General features: G+C 39.5%; 1 protein-coding gene across 4 annotated transcripts in view; it reads left to right on the top strand.

Moving 5' to 3' along the window:
• Positions 1 to 16747, top strand: part of Eno (alpha-enolase) — a 42963-nt gene extending 26216 nt beyond the window's left edge. For all 4 annotated transcript variants that reach the window (XM_071661899.1, XM_071661898.1, XM_071661896.1 and 1 more), the window contains 4 exons: positions 5902 to 6056; positions 8447 to 8951; positions 12617 to 12837; positions 16022 to 16747. In XM_071661899.1, coding sequence (XP_071518000.1) covers positions 5902 to 6056; positions 8447 to 8951; positions 12617 to 12837; positions 16022 to 16205 — 1065 coding nt within the window. In that variant the 3' untranslated portion in view covers positions 16206 to 16747. The remainder of the gene's footprint in view (positions 1 to 5901; positions 6057 to 8446; positions 8952 to 12616; positions 12838 to 16021) is intronic.
• The last annotated feature ends 522 nt before the right edge of the window (positions 16748 to 17269 follow it).

Below are 17269 nucleotides of genomic sequence, written 5' to 3'. Positions count from 1 at the left end.
GTGTTCTCTGTTAATTTTTCAGTGCTAAAGTTATACATTTGAATCCCAATTTTTGGAAAGTTTCTGAACTTTTCAATGATAATGATTATTTATGTACGACTTTAGTAAACTTTGTATTTAGTCAATGTAGCTGCTATTAACATACAGAAATTTTCAGTTTTGTAAAGAGATTTTGAGGATTTAGTAAATTTGTTTATGCATGTTAGGAGGACATTTGCTTTCATATATTTTAAGAATGCTTTGCCTTTATTTTTGGTTTCCTGTTGCAAGAAAAGCAGTTAGTTATTGAAATAGTTCCTCCATACTGGAGAGAGATTTACTGACAAAAAATCTAGTAAGGATAAGAAGTGTCATCTGGGTTTGTCAGAGGAATGATTTGTGGTAGGATACAGTAGATATGTTTTGCGTACTGGTACAAGGGATTGTTTGTGGAGATGTTAATGATAGTCTTACTCGATGAATCACCTTGATTAGTACAGTGACAAAAACAAATCCTAATATCAGTGTGTGTGTAAGTTTCACGTTCATGTTGAGCATGCTGCCCATCCTCTATCCCTCCCTCAAATTGTCAACTTTTGCACTTTGGGAGAGCAAAGCAGTCATCCCAGTGCAGTTCTGAACTGGCTTTGCTTGGGATGGGTACTGTACAGATCTCTCCAGTTGCATAGTCAAGGTTATCTGGCTGGGATGGAGTCCTGTGTTCCATCGTCTGATGGTTCTTTCTCCAACCTGTCATGGTTTGATTGCTCCTGAGCTGATGCTTGTTACGTCAGGTACAGAGCAAATCGGGCCATGAAATTCTACCCTTTCCTGAATCGCTTCACTTAAGTTCTTCATAAAGTCAAGCACGTCATCATAAAAGGAAAGTGTGCTGATTTGCCTCCTGCTGATACATTTTTCTCATCCATAGCCAGAAGCATATCCAATATCTTCTGTAGTCTAATTTTGTTTTTCCTCTTCTGTTCAGATCAATCTATAGCTAACTCTGCAACTGATGAAGATGCTGTTTTTGGCTTACTGTTTGCTCTAATTTTACTTTCGATTACTTTTATGTCTAGCCCACCGTCCCAGTTTCCTCTTGCAGAACCTATGCCCTCTTCTATATTTTCCTCACACAGGGTTTTCTCGGTACTTTTACTGCTTTAAGTGGACAAGGCTTATGAACCAGATGGCAGACCTCAAGCCCTCAGGAAATGTGCCATTGAGTTAACTCTGATCCTTCCTCACATGTTTGATTTGTCTCCAAATCCAATCTTTTCCTACACCTCAGAAGCCTTCCTTGGTGCAGCCCAGCCTTAGGATAGGAGACTGCATTAACCTTTCCAACTATTGCCTTACTGCTTTCATTTTTACATACTCCAACTTCGTTGAAACTTTTAACTCACTATTGCAGACATTTGGGATACCATTCCCTTCTTTCTGATAACCAGCATGGCTTTCATTATGCAAGATCGGCTGGTGATCTCCTTTCATCTGAGTGATCTCTGGCCCTTCTTTCTGGGATTTTTGTGAATCTGTTATGGACCTAGATATCTCCAAACCAATGACAGGTGTAGCACAAGTCTCTCCTTTTTAAACTTGCTGTACTTCCTTGGCTTTTTTGCTTTTCCTTTTCTCTGATGCATAACTTCCTAACATTAGAACCATTGCAGTGGTCGTAGGTGGAACCATCTACTGTTGCAGCCATCTACAATTATGTCTCATGGTTCTTCCCCTACTGTCATAATCTCTTATATCCATAAACCATCTGTCTTCAGCTTCTGATCCTCTTCAGTTTTATGCTGATGATTCCACTCTGTGAATTTTATCTTGCTTTCCTGCCCTTCCTGTATTACTCATGACCTTTTTTGTATTGAACATATCATTCCCTCTCCTGTATTGAACTTATCTCCTCATTTGATTGAAATCTTTGCAGCATCTTTGAATGGGGAAGCAGTAACTCGGTCAAATTCATGTGTACAATTTTATTTGCCTCAGAATGGGGGATTCCTCAGGGTGGCTTTTCCTCCTCCTTTTTATCAGCCAAATTTGAATTGCAAGCGCTAAGTCTTAAGCTGTCTTGGTGAGTTCATGCTACCAAGGCTTGTTCCTGTGGCATGGTTCTGGCTGCTGCTTCCCATGTTACCTCTATGGAGACTGGCCGTAGAAGGATTGACCATAGGAATACCGTATTCTTTCTTTAAACAGTGATGCTGTAGAATTTTTTTTCCTTTTGTCATTTCCTTGTTGTGTAACTTATCTGTCTAGAAGCTCTTATTAATATGTTTTTCTCGTTCTCACCTTTCATCTAAGATGGCATGATTATGGCATTTATACCCATGCCGTTATAATACCTTTGAAAGAAGTCATTAAAAGGCTTTATGTACCTATGTGAACATAGTGTCTTGACTAGGAAATAATCCTTTCAGTAGAATATAACTAATTTTGCAGTTATACTTATCATCAGTAAACTTGTTTGTATTTAATGGTGCTTTGTACTTATTGGTTTTCTTAAGCTTTACTTGTATTTCCTTGAGGTTGATCAGATTCATACAGCTTCAGCCTTATAAAATTCAATGAACTGAGGCTTTACCACATATGTATGTGCTCTTGATTTTTCACTTTACATTTTAACTGGATTTGTTGGGCAGGATTAATGACTCCTTTCACATTATAAGCCTTCTCTGCACATTTTTTTAATGCCTTGCCAAGATTTTTTTTTGTATCTATATATTATATAGAGACGGCGATTAAGTATAATAAATAATAATATAGATTGTGGAAGTCGAGAACATTATCTCGGAAAGCAAAAATGGGTATGTTTGAAGGAATAGTGGTTCCGACAATGTCGTATGGTTGCGAGGCGTGGGCTATGGATAGAGTTGTGCGCAGGAGGGTGGATGTGCTGGAAATGAGATGTTTGAGGACAATGTGTGGTGTGAGGTGGTTTGATCGAGTAAGTAATGTAAGGGTAAGAGAGATATGTGGAAATAAAAAGAGCGTGGTTGAGAGAGCAGAAGAGGGTGTTTTGAAATGGTTTGGGCACATGGAGAGAATGAGTGAGGAAAGATTGACAAAGAGGATATATGTGTCGGAAGTGGAGGGAACGAGGAGAAGTGGGAGACCAAATTGGAGGTGGAAAGATGGAGTGAAAAAGATTTTGAGTGATCGGGGCCTGAACATGTAGGAGGGTGAAAGGCGGGCAAGGAATAGAGTACATTGGATCGATGTGGTATACCGGGGTTGACGTGCTGTCAGTGGATTGAATCAGGGCATGTGAAGCGTCTGGGGTAAACCATGGAAAGTTGTGTGGGGCCTGGATGTGGAAAGGGAGCTGTGGTTTCGGGCATTATTGCATGACAGCTAGAGACTGAATGTGAACGAATGGGGCCTTTGTTGTCTTTTCCTAGCGCTACCTCGCACACATGAGGGGGGAGGGAGATGGTATTCCATGTGTGGCGAGGTGGCGATGGGAATGAATAAAGGCAGACAGTGTGAATTGTGTGCATGGGTGTGTGTGTGTATATATATGTGTACATTGAGATGTATAGGTATGTATATTTGTGTGTGTGGACGTGTATGTATATACATGTGTATGGGGGTGGGTTGGGCCATTTCTTTCGTCTGTTTCCTTGCGCTACCTCGCAAACGCAGGAGACAGCGACAAAGCAAAATGAATAAATAAATACCAACTTTTCCTCTACCATAGTCTCACTGTCTTAAAAGGATGTATCCATGTGTCTTTCAGGTAATTTCTTCATTCATTATATTTATCTCATCATCATTTCCTCTGCATTTTTCTCCTAATCCCAAATTTACTATTTAAAGTACCTATTCTTTTTGCTCTTATTTCAAATCCATCTAGATGTAGGAAAATAATAGTTTGTTTTATTATATTAAAGTTTAGATATGCACTCAACTATGCAGGTTTCTTGCAAACCATTCTCTTAAATTCATCTTGGTTACCAGAGCTCTCAGAACAACTTTCGTTCTCCCTTGTATATATTTACACTCGACTTAAGCTTTCCTGGTTTTCATTTTTGTATTTCTGTTCATATTTACATATATTACTCTGCAGCTGGTCATATCTCAACAGAGGGATGATGCTTACACATTCTACCAGCCTCCTGATTCATTCTAAAGGCATCATCACTGAGTAACTGGTAGCTTCCTTTCTTCTTTGGTATAGTTATAAATCGTTACCTTATTTAATGTTCCATAAATAAAGACATGGAAATTTCACGGTGACATTATACAGCACTATTGTTTATGACATTACATAGCACTAACACACATCCACGTTTATGATGTTACACAGCACTACCACACTTCTACTTTTATGACGTTACACAGCACTAACACGCATCCACGTTTATGACGTTACACAGCACTACCGCGCATTCACGTTTATGACGTTACACAGCACTAACACATCCACGTTATGATGTTACATAGCCACTGACTCGCATCCACGTTCATGACGTTACACAGCTCGAACACACATCCACATTTATGATGTTACATAGCACTAGCATGCATCAACATTTATGACATTACACAGCTCTTAATACATCCACAGTTATGATGTTACACAGCACTAACACGCTTCCACATTATGACATTATGCAGCACTAACACACATTCACATTTATGATGGCAGCACTAACACACATTCACGTTTATGAAGTTACATAGCACTAACACATCCACATTTATGACATTATACAGCACTAACACATCCACATTTATGACGTTACACAGCACTAAAATACATTCATATTTATGACTACACAGCACTGACACACATCCACATTTGATGCTTCACAGCGCTAACACACATCCACATTTATTTCATATCATAGTTTATGCTGAACCACGATTTACCATTACAGAAGGACTTCTTCCATTTTAGAACTTTGACACCTTTCATAATTGTTTACATATACTATTATTATGTCTTTCCAAATTGTTTTCCTTTTCAATTTGATCAAATGACTCCTGAATCCAGTATGGGTTCATTGAATGTCATTTTCTTTAAAAAGAAAATGAAGAGCCTCCACATCATCTCAGTCTCCTGTGCTGTATCTTTGATATCTGTTTTTATCCTTTGCCCTTTCGACAAGTATTATTTTTTATTTTCCAACTTTTATCCCTGTTCTTTTTCCAAGAGTAAAATGTAAAAGTCTAATTTTTATATCACTTATCATGGTCTGATGAGCCGTAAACTAAGCCTCTTGTAAATCGGATATGTGTACTTTCTCTGATGAAAAAAATCGATTGTATTCTTGTTTTCCCTGTCTTCAGTGGGTGTGTACCATTGTATCTGTGAACCATTATGCATGCACAGATATATATGTGGGTATCCTTGTATTACAGCAAGCATTTATTTCACTCGTACCTGTGGATAAGCTTTTCCCATATACTGTATTCATGTGTCATTACCATTTTCGCCTGGGACCTCATCATTATCTGTCACTCCCATTCCTTTATTTCTGACTTATCTATTCTAGTCAGCTATCATGGAACTTTTCTCCCATGGATCCATTTCTTTAGCTGTTCTTTCGAATTGTCTGTAGCAGGTAACAGCATAGACCTATTTTTCTCCTTGCTTAAATTGCTTAGGGATTGACACTTTTGTACTTGGTCAGTAGCAGAATTTTCTTCCTGTGACCCTTTCACCTTTACGAGTTGATTTCTTGTACCCAAGGACGTCAGATTAATTCTTTAAGTCTTTTTTTTTCATACTTACCTTTAATCCTGATCATTGGGATTGCTTATTGCTGTTCTCATGCCATGTCAGATGTTATAACGTGTTTTTAAGTGGTGAGCAGTATTGGTGAAATATTATTGATGTAGGAGATTGAAAACTAAGAGGATGAAAATGTTACTGGACATTGATATTAAAATGCTGTATTTCTACAGGGCCTTACAGTGGTCCAACAGAAGGAGTGTGACGAGTTCATGTGCAAGTTGGATGGTACTGAGAACAAGAGCCGTCTTGGTGCTAATGCTATCCTTGGTGTCTCCCTGGCCATTTGTAAGGCTGGTGCAGCTGAACAAGGAATTCCTCTCTACAGGTAGATTTTTTTCATACTTTGTCATTATCCTCATTAGCAGAGTAGCACAAGGAACAATCAAAGAAAGGCCACGTCCTCTCATGTCCATTCTTTAGCTGTTCTGCACAATGCACCAAAACCACAGCTTCCTATCCACACCCAGGCCCCACAGATCTATTCATGGCAGATTTTTATTGGTTTATTTTTTTTTACTTGTAATATTTTAAATTCCCTTTTTGTTTAGACCAAGTATTCCTTGGAGTTTCATACATTTTCTGTTTAGGTAAAAATCTTCTTAACAGCAGAATATTTGAGGACAAGCTTACTAGGATTAGATATGTGTAATGAAATTAGTGTATTGTAGGTTGTTAGATGATATAATACACATGGAAATATTGTAATGGGGAAATTGAACAGTGTTTCACATTCCATATATCTTTCAATTTGTAAGTCATTTATGTATAACAGACTCGGTGATTTGTTGTTCTTCCTCAGGATTCAACCACTCATTCTTTTTGTATTTTGTATTGTTTCCCCTTAACTTTTCTTTGTGCTTTCATACCTCTGATTTCGTCTTTGTATAAACCTGCTGACATAGTCATCTGCTAAAAGCAGTGAAAAGTTTTTACCAATGATGTAAGGCATGGGTACGAGTAGGAAGAAACAAGAGTGGTTGGTTCCCAGTGAATGTTGATCTGCAGCAGGGGTGTGGGATGTCCCCATGGTTGTTTAATTTATTTATGGATGGGGTGGTTAGGGAGGTAAATGCAAGAGTTTTGGAGAAAGGGGTGAGGATGCAGTCTGTTGGGGATGAGAGGGCCTAGGAAGTGAGTTAGTAGTTTGCTGATGATACAGCTCTAGTGGCTGATTCAAGTGAGAAAGTGCAGAAGTTGGTGACTAAGTTTGGAAAAGTGTGAAAGGAGAAAATTGAGAGTAAATGTGAATAAGAGCAAGGTTATTAGGTTCAGTAGGGTTGAGGGACAAGTTAATTGGTATGAAAGTTTGAATGGAGAAAAAATGGAGAAATGAAGTGTTGTAGTTAGTGGGGTGGTTAGGGAGGTAAATGCAAGAGTTTTGGAGAAAGGGGTGAGTATGCAGTCTGTTGGGGATGAGGGGGCCTAGGAAGTGAGTTAGTAGTTTGCTGATGATACAGCTGTAGTGGCTGATTCAAGTGAGAAACTGCAGAAGTTGGTGACTAAGTTTGGAAAAGTGTGAAAGGAGAAAATTGAGAGTAAATGTGAATAAGAGCAAGGTTATTAGGTTCAGTAGGGTTGAGGGACAAGTTAATTGGTATGAAAGTTTGAATGGAGAAAAAATGGAGAAGTGAAGTGTTGTAGGTATTGGGAGTGGACTTAGCAGCAGATGGAAGAGGAAGTGAGTCGCAGGGTTGGGGAGGAGTTGAAGGTTCTGGGAGCGATAAAGAATGTGTGGAAGGAGAGAACGTTATCTCAGAGCAGAAATGGGTATGTTTGAAGGAATAGTACTTCCAACAATGTTATATGGTTGCAAGACATGGGCTATAGATAGGGTTGTATGGAGAGGGGTGGCTGTGTTGGATATGAAATGTTTTAGGACAATATGTGGTGTGAGGTAGTTTGATTAAGTAATGAAAAGGTAAAGAGAGATGTGCGGCAATAAAAAAGTGTGGTTGAGAGAGCAGAGGGTGTGCTGAAATGGTTTGGACATATGGAGAGGATGAGTGAGGAAAGATTGACAAAGAGGATATGTGTGTCAGAGGTGGAGGGAACAAGAAGTGGGAGACCAAATTGGAGGTGGAAGGATGGAGTGAAAATGATTTTGTGATTAGGGCCTGACTATATAGGAGGGTGAGAGATGTGCAAGGAATAGAGTGAATTGGAACGATGCTGTATACTAGGGTTGACGTGCTGTCAGTGGACTGAACCAGGGCATGTGAAACATCTGGGGTAAACCATGGAAAGGTGTTTGGGGCTTGGATGTGGATAGGGAGATGTGGGTTTTGGTGCATTACACGTGACAGCTTGAGACTGGGTGTGAATGAATGCGCCTTTTTTTGTCTGTTTTCCTGGTGCTCCCTCTCTGAAGCAGGAGGTAGCAATGCTGTTTCCTGTGGGGATGGGGTAGTGCCAGGAATGGATGAAGGCAAGCAAGTATGAATATATACATGTGTATATATGTATGTTTTTGTATGTGTATGTATATGTTAATACGTATATGTACGTGTATGGGTGAATATGTATACATATGTGTATATGACTGGATAAGCCATTCATCGTCTGTTTCCTGGTGCTACCTCGCTGATGTGGGAAACAGCAATAAGTATAATAAGAAATAAAAAGAAAATGAGATGCCTTGGTATATGTATCTAGGAATAAACTGTAATACAGATTTGTAGTTTTTATGTAATTTTAATTTCTCTTATCTTTTGACAGGCACATCGCTAACCTTGCCAATTACAATGATGTAATTCTGCCTGTGCCAGCCTTTAATGTTATCAATGGTGGCTCACATGCTGGCAATAAACTAGCCATGCAGGAGTTCATGATCCTCCCCACCGGTGCAAACAGCTTTACTGAGGCTATGCGCATGGGCAGTGAGATTTACCATCACCTTAAGGCTGTCATCAAGTCCCGATTTGGTTTGGATGCTACAGCAGTTGGTGATGAAGGTGGCTTTGCCCCTAACATTCTCAACAACAAGGATGCCCTCAATCTGATTCAGGAGGCCATTCAGAAGGCAGGTTACACTGGTAGAATTGAAATTGGTATGGACGTGGCTGCTTCAGAATTCTACAAGGGGAATAATGTTTATGACTTGGACTTCAAGACTGCCAACAACGATGGATCTCAGAAGATTTCCGGTGACACTCTCAGAAACATGTATATGGAGTTCTGCAAGGAGTTCCCTATCGTTTCTATTGAGGATCCATTCGACCAGGTAATTATATAATATCTAGAATACGTGCCAGCCATGATCATGTATACAAACCAGAATCCTTTTCTTTAGTTCATACCTTACCTCCTCATCCTGGGGGTCTCTTCTATGGAGCTCCCATTGCACTTGGGAAGTTGGCCACATCCTCCAGGTGAATTTGGGTGTATGTCTTTGTTGGGGAGAGAGCAAGGGAATTGAAGAGTAAATGTCCAATGTTATCTTCATTGTGGAAGTTTCATCTTGAGCAGTGGGGTTCTTGTGATATGTTGAATCAGTCTTTGTAATATTAGTCGTGAATGATGTCCAGAAGGCAGATAAAAAAAGATTAAATTTTACATACCTAGGGAGTGTAGTGGGAGAGTAGACATAGGATACTACCCTTGTATCTTGTGCTGAAGGTAACAAAGAGGGTCAGGAACAAGAGGCTGGAAGTCCCTTTCGTCTGATATCATTTTCCAAAAACAGGAATGTAAGGAAGAGCAAGTGAGGATTTCTGCAGAGGAATGTTTAAATGTGTATGGATGTGTCAAGGTGGAGATAAGAGGTTTGCAATTATTCTAGTTCTGAGTGAAGCTTAAGTTGAATGGGAAGGCACGAAAATGGTCTTGAGGTAAAGTCTGGGGTTAGAAGGAGGGAAGGATTTAAAAAGAGTGTGAACAAGTAAGCTTGAGATTGATGCAGGTTATAATGATTGATGACATACTGCTGCTAGTAGTGGTGAGAGAAGCAGAGTGCTCTTTGGGAGGAGATGAGTGAGTGCATCAGCAGTGGGTCGTCATGATTGCGAGAGAGTAGCAGTTGATGATATAATTTTGGAGCGAGGGGGTTCCTGGTGTAAATGAAAACGGGGAGAAAAGCTTGTCAAGTCAAGTAGCAACACAGCATGCTTGCTTTTAGTTTCTGTGTGAGGAACTGGCACACTCTAGGTATCTGGAAATGGAACCTTTTGGGGTTAAAATGAGTCTATGGGTGGGAGAGATGGCTAAGGTCCTGGATGCATTTTGGATCCTGTGGAAGAAGTCGGTGTGTCAGTGCAAGCGTGGTATGTTTGAAGGTTTAGTAGTCCAGATAATGTAGGATATGAATCTTGGGCCTTGAATGCAAAAGAAAGGAAGAGGTTAAACAGTGGAAATTATGTGCTTAAGGAATGTCATATGAGGTGGGTTAATTGTGTAAGAAAGAGGTATGGTAGTCTGATTAAGACTGCAGTGGATTAGACATCTAGTAGATAAGCAGAGGAAGACTGACTAAGGATCAGTGTGTCAGAGGGTTAGAGATACACCAAGATGATGATAGAACGTATTGAAGGAGGCTTTGGGATATCAGGGTCTAAGCTTTCAAGAGGATGGGAGGCATTTATAGGATAGAATAATTTGGACTAATGTACTTTATAGAGCAATGCCATGTTAGTGGGTTGAATTAAGGCCTATGACGCAATGAGGTAAACTATGGAATAAAGTAGTATAAGGCTTGGCAAAGAATGGTAGGTTATGGTTTCTGTACTTAATATTAAGCAGCCAGAGACAAGGTCGCATATGAGGCTGTTGCTCATTTGTGTCTTATGCTTCCTTACTAAGAGGAGAGAAAGAGGTGGGCAGAAAAAAAAAACATCATTCCAGATTGTATTTCCCACCTTTGGGAGGTAACATCAGGAAGAACTAACGAACAATAGCCTCACTTGCACTTATCCAGCCTGTAGGTATTGTGTATAATATTAGCACTGACACCAGGGCCCAGTAGACCAATCTATGTTTTATCTTCATTCCTTCATCCTTCCTGGTTTAGCACATAACCCCCAAATATCTCAACAAACCAATTCATTCCACACACTGGACACATCTTGCATTTTTTAATATTCATGCCTCGATGACTCAAAGCCTCCTTCACTTTGTCAGTCCACCTGCTTTTAGGTCTCTCCATTCCCCATGCTCCCTTCACTTTTAACTTGCATTTTATTGTCATTCATTCTTCACTCACAAGTTCCAAATGCCAGAACCATTTCATTGCACCCTGGTCGGGCTTTTCAATCGGACTGAGCTTACCACCACAACTCTCTGCTGTTGTTGTTCCTTACATGATCAGTCCGTCTCACACCACATATGGACCCCGAGGGAACAAAGGAGCCTCCTTAAAATGGGTTGAGGTTTCCATTGGTGTGCCACAAGGTTTTTCTCTAAGACCATTGCTCTTCTTGATCCGTGTTAAGGAACTTGCCCAAAGGATTGGGATCCTACCTAAATATGTTTGCAGATGATACCAAGGTTATAAAGGAAACAAAATGCAAGAACTCCATCATACAAGGGGACAGAGACAAACTCTGGAGTTGGTCTGATATGTGATTGATGAAATTCAACTTGAGTAAATGTGTATATGTTGTTCTCTTTTTCTCTGCAAACTATTCATCTCAATCCAAAACATTTTTTGGGATCCCTAAAGTTCATTGATTCTCTGTAACCCCAACCCTCAGCTGTCATATATCTTTATCTTTACCTCTTGCCACTTTTTTTGACATGCCTTCCAGTCAGTCACATGCCTTCCCTCCTTTTACTGTCTCTACACATCCCTTTTCTTTCATTAGTGATATAACATCTTTATCCCATCACTCACTGCCCTGTCAGAAATTTTCCTCCCACCTTGTGCATGCAGTACCACACACTTCACTTTTGTAAATATTGCATCTCTGTATGCATTCCACTTGTCTCCCACTCCCTACTTCACCCTCTTTTGTAAGTATTGCTTCTCTCTATACATTCCACTCCTTTCCCACTCCCTTTCTTTCATTTACTCTAACCTTATCCCAGTCTTCATTCAAATTCTCTTGATATCTCTAGACTCTGGCCTGTTTTTAAGATTACTTACTTTCACACATGATGTCTTCTTTTCCCGAACCCACTACAAATTTACACATTCTTCCATCAAGAAATGAACTATCTCACCTGCTGCTTCACTCAGTACAATCGGCCTTTCTTTTGCACACTGCTAGTAAGCATGTGATCTAGTAATACCCATTGACCCTCCCAACCTGTAGAATACTTTTGTATGCACCAAGCTGTTCCCTGTTTTCATATATACAGGTTGCTTCATGCCCTCACTTATGCTCAAAACTGTCACCATCCACACCAGCATTCATGTATACTTACCCCGAGACAGTCAGTTGCATAAAAATTGCCAAGCATTATTAACTCTTTTTCTCCCGAAAAGCATTCCCTTTTTTTCACTCCTCTTGTTGTCAGGTGCATAAGCAATGTCATCCACTTTAGTCTTCTTTGTCTTAAACTTATGCCCTTATACTCCAGCCTTACAAACAGCCCCTCTTCCATCAGAAGTGCCACCCTGTTCATCGCTCTTTACTTTAACCTCCAAACACTTCCGAACCATTCTTCCCTCTACCCTTTCAGCTTGTTTCATTGAGAGCCAGAACGTGTGTTCCCTTCATAAAACACTGATCCCTTCCTTTCATCCTGGTTTCATCCTTACACTTTCGGACACATCTGCCTGAACTATGGTGTTTTTGTGTTTTGATATATCTTTTTATATGATTGTGTGTAACTTTAATAAGTTGATAACCTCACTGTATTTGGCCTTTATTTTTTCTGTTCTGTACTTTGAATATATTTTTCAAAATTCTCTTCATATTACAAATTTATTTATTTTTCATTCCTGAACAGGATGACTGGGAAAACTGGACAAAGATGAATACCAGTACTCAGATCCAGATTGTTGGTGATGACTTGACTGTGACCAATCCCAAGCGCATTGCTATGGCAGTGGATAAGAAGGCTTGCAACTGTCTCCTTCTTAAAGTTAATCAGATCGGCACTGTCACCGAGTCCATCAGTGCTCACCTTCTGGCCAAACAGAATGGCTGGGGAACCATGGTCTCCCACAGGTGAGTTTATAGCATTGTTGTTGTTAAGATACATTTGAATGGATTTTGGTAATGTAAGAGTATACAAGATACCTTGCAATGTATTGTCATTTGTCACGTACCTGTGAAATTTTTGTGTAGATTGGCTGTGCTGTCCTTAGTACAACCAGACTGAAATATCTGTGTATGATTTGTTCATTGTTATGATGTGTTATTAAATAGTGTGATCAGATTCCCTCTTGAAAAAACGTATGCTGCCAGAGTCCAGTTTGGTGACGCTATGATGCCCATTTCCTTTGGGAACTCCATCCCAGGGGTGTCCAAGGCAAAAGTCTCCATAACTGGTGAACTCCATTGCTGCTTTGTAGCCTTTAGTGCCTCGCCCTTGACAGGCCACTGGCAGAGAGGCAACTCTACCAGTGTTGTCAGTGGCAGTGAGTTGCAAGTTTTTAATTCATGAATCTCTCATCCAAACTTTCACTAATATTGACTTTTTCCTTTTACACCTACACCCCAAACATAGACACTAGGGTCTGGGACTTTTTTCTGTGAGTCTGCCGCCCCACCAGATTGTGTCATGTCCAAGAAGCAACTGACTTACCGTCTCTTTCTCTCCACACACACACAAACACACACACTACCATGCATATTTTATAACTGCATCTTGCTGAAAGACCATTTGCATATATCTCCTTCATCACTGTCAGTGAACAGATCAAACAGCCATGGTAACATCACATAACCTTTGTGCAGCCCCACATTTACCTGGAACCACTCACCCTTCCTACCTGCACACTTGCCTTATATGACCAGTAAGAACTTCTCGTATTTATTAGCTTTCTTCCCTCACCATATACTGATGACACATTCCACAAAGCTGCTTTGTCATCCTAATTGCATAATTGTCACATAGAGATACTCCTCTCTCAAAGTCTTTCCCACACAATTTCTTCAAAGCAAACATTTGGTCCACACATTCTTGTCTCATCTGAAGCCACACTGGTTCTCTCCAGTCATATGCTCAGTGCGTGCCACCATGCCTTCAGTCATCAGCATATCTCTGAATTTGTGCATTCGGTTTTCTTCCCTTTGCCAGTCTTCAGGCACCTCACCTTGGGTTATGCAAACATTGAAAACATGTTACTTCAGGTTTTTCCTAACAGTCTGTAGTTTGTGAAGCACTTGAGGCAAAGAAGCAGCAGCACTTGAGTTCACTAGTTCTGGAGGTTCTGTTGCTGTCGCCACCCCCTTGAGGGAGTTGCAATTGTGTACAGGCATCAGAGATATAGATATAATAGTTTCTTAAGTAGGTTATTAAAATTGAGTGTACTGAGCATTCCTTGATAATGGTGTGTGATAGTTGCTTTTCCTGATATATTTTATACCTTTTACGCAATTCCCTTTTAATATATTTTTTACCTTTTATGCAATTATGTTGATTTTAGATTTCATGGGACTTGGTTGATGTTCATATGAATTGTATGATGAGTGTGGTTCCCAAGGTCATCAGTACAAGCTTGTTCTCCTTAGTTGTTTTGAAAGGTAAAAATGAAGTGATTTATACATCAGCTATCAGAGCTGTGATTAAAGTTCTCTGTTCTTCACTTGTAACACTTTATGAGTCTGTATTTTATCAGATTAGTCCATACTGGCTTCTGAGTCTTAAGCAGTTCTGTAGGTAGGTTGTCTGCTAAGGAAGTTCTTTTCAGTGACCTTGAATTTTTATGGAAAAGGAAGAATTGTTTTGCAGTTCATAATTTTACTTAGATGAAAATTTGGATATCAGTATCGTTATTTTATTTAGACAAGGTTTACTGGTATCTGTAATACCCAGTACGTAACATGTCTGGTGAATTCAGAATGTTGCTTTTGGTTTCCAGGATTATTCTTATCAGATGACCTCATCCCTTTGCTTAGGTACGTCTTCCTTCGGTTAATTGATTGTTTGCAGTTAAGAATCGTGGAGGATGTATTAGGGTTTAAGCTGGGAAACTGAATAGGATGTTTATGGCTCTGTTCCAAGTACCTAAAAACAAAAATATTAAGTTGGGGCTTCATGATGTCTGCATTCGGCAGAATACCCATTCTTTTCCTCATCAGCAGAGCCCTTCTTCATGTTATGGGACACTGTTGGTATGTTGAAGTACTTTTTGTTGTATTGGACACCTTCTGTGGTATGAAATAATCTTTGCTGAGAAAAGTTATTGATCATGTTTAATAACATTAGGGAATTTTATGTTTTAAGTCGGTTCATCAGTCATGCAGCATTATGTGTGCATGTCAGAGACTGTATGTAAGAGAGGTGGGGGAAGGGTACTGGAAATCCCCCTCTATAGTATTACTTGATAAAGGGAAAGAAAAGTCCAACCAACAATTTTTTTGTCTCGATAGTCTATTACACTTGCTACCTTGCTAAGGCAGGAAAAGCAAGCAAAAAAAACAGTCTTATGTAGCATTTCTACTGATGTTCTAAAGCTTCTTGTTGTTGGAGCAGCTATCTCTCGTTCCAAGTTCTGTTAAACAGACAACTTGGGCAGGGGCATACATGAGGGGGACCTGTTCACTTGGCTGGGGATTGCATGGTCCAGGAGAGAACCTAGAGTACCTTGTAAGACAATTTTGGAGAAGTACTTTTGTTTAATTGTTGATTTTAAAATGAGGGGCACCAAGCAGTCGTGTTAGTACACTGATTGATGGGTTTTGCTTTTGATGAATGACGGAGAATAGTAAAGAAAAAAAAAGGTCCCAGACACAGATCTTTGAAAGCAATGTTTGTACTTTTTAAGATACCGATGATAGGTAAGGTACCAGCTGAGTTCTACAGGAGTTTACTGTGGCTCAGTCTGATGAGAATTTAATATATTCTATGAATTTTTTTTCCTTTTTTTTTTTTTTTTTTTTTTGAAGAAAAGCTTTACATTATTTTACCATGATATACCATATAAGTTCCATGATTGAATGAGTGGAAAATTGACGTGGGGGTTTCATTTATGCTAGCATTTTGTGGAGGTACAGGGTATTTTCTCAGAAATTATATAGCTCTTAAGCTATGGTTGAAGGGTAACCCAAAAGAGATTCATAATTTCTGATTTATTATCCTATTTCAGTAATTATTATATCTTCCAAGATTAGTAGTAACTAAACTGTGAGGTTTTCATCGTATAGTGTGAGAAAAGACGAATATCAAACTTTTTTTTTCCCCCAGGTCTGGTGAGACAGAGGACTGCTTCATTGCTGACCTCGTTGTGGGTCTGTGCACAGGACAGATCAAGACTGGTGCTCCCTGTCGCTCAGAACGTTTGGCAAAGTACAACCAGATCCTTCGTATTGAGGAAGAGCTTGGATCCAGTGCCAAATATGCAGGCAAGAAGTTCAGGCACCCATGTTAAGATGTTCCTAACATTAGAAAATCCTGTAAGAATGTTCCTGCACGGAAGAAAATTACATAAGTGCATCTAACAATTCTTACACGATTTGAAAGTTCCATGGTTTTTGCAAGAGAACCATAGTTGCATGAAATGCAAGTAAGCATCGCAAGCAACTGAAGTTTGAGCATTTTCAGCTTCAGCTTTTTACTTTGTACGGAAGTAAAGAGATCAGTGGATGAAGCTTCACCACAATCAGAAATTAAGTTCAATGATATACAAAGTGTGGAGCTTCTTGTTCCATCTGAACTACCAATTTATTTGTATTCCAGAAAGCTTTAGCTTAGATGTGTATTCTTATTTTGGCTGAAATGAAAGAAATGTGTGTACCAAGGAAGTCCTGATTCCTTGGTAATTGTACCTTTGTGTTGACTAGTCATGTCCTTTGTCTTAATTCTTTAGGTAATATGATTGCTGTAATGATCCCTAAGTACTCCAGCCAAAAATTATGCTCTGCAATGTTACATTATGTATATAAGGACATTAAAATTTGGAAACCAGAGAAACTTTGTTTTAAAAACTCATTCAACATGCATCACTTTATATTTATTTATTGTTGATTATACTTGATCACTGTTTCCTGCATTTGTGAGATAGCACTAGGAGACAAAGAATGGCCCATCCACTCATGCAAACACATATTTATTTATTAACTTTGTCGCTGTCTCCCACATTAGCGAGGTAGCCCAATGAAACAGATGAAAGAATGGCCCAACCCACATGCACATCCACACACGCAAATATACATACCTAAACATCTCAACATATATTTTCATTTCTTATTTTCCTTTGTTGCTGTCTCCCGCGTTTGCAAGGTAGCGTAAGGAAACAGACGAAAGAAATGGCCCAACCCACCCCCATACACTTGTATATACATACACGTCCACACACGCAAATATACATACCTATACATCTCAATGTACACATATATATACACACACAGACATATACATATATACACATGTACATAATTCATACTGTCTGCCTTTATTTATTCCCATCGCAACCTCGCCACACATGGAATAACG

Source organism: Panulirus ornatus, chromosome 5 (genome assembly GCF_036320965.1).
Source record: "Panulirus ornatus isolate Po-2019 chromosome 5, ASM3632096v1, whole genome shotgun sequence".
Lineage (NCBI taxonomy): Eukaryota > Metazoa > Arthropoda > Malacostraca > Decapoda > Palinuridae > Panulirus > Panulirus ornatus.
This window is presented reverse-complemented; position numbering and strand designations above follow the sequence as displayed.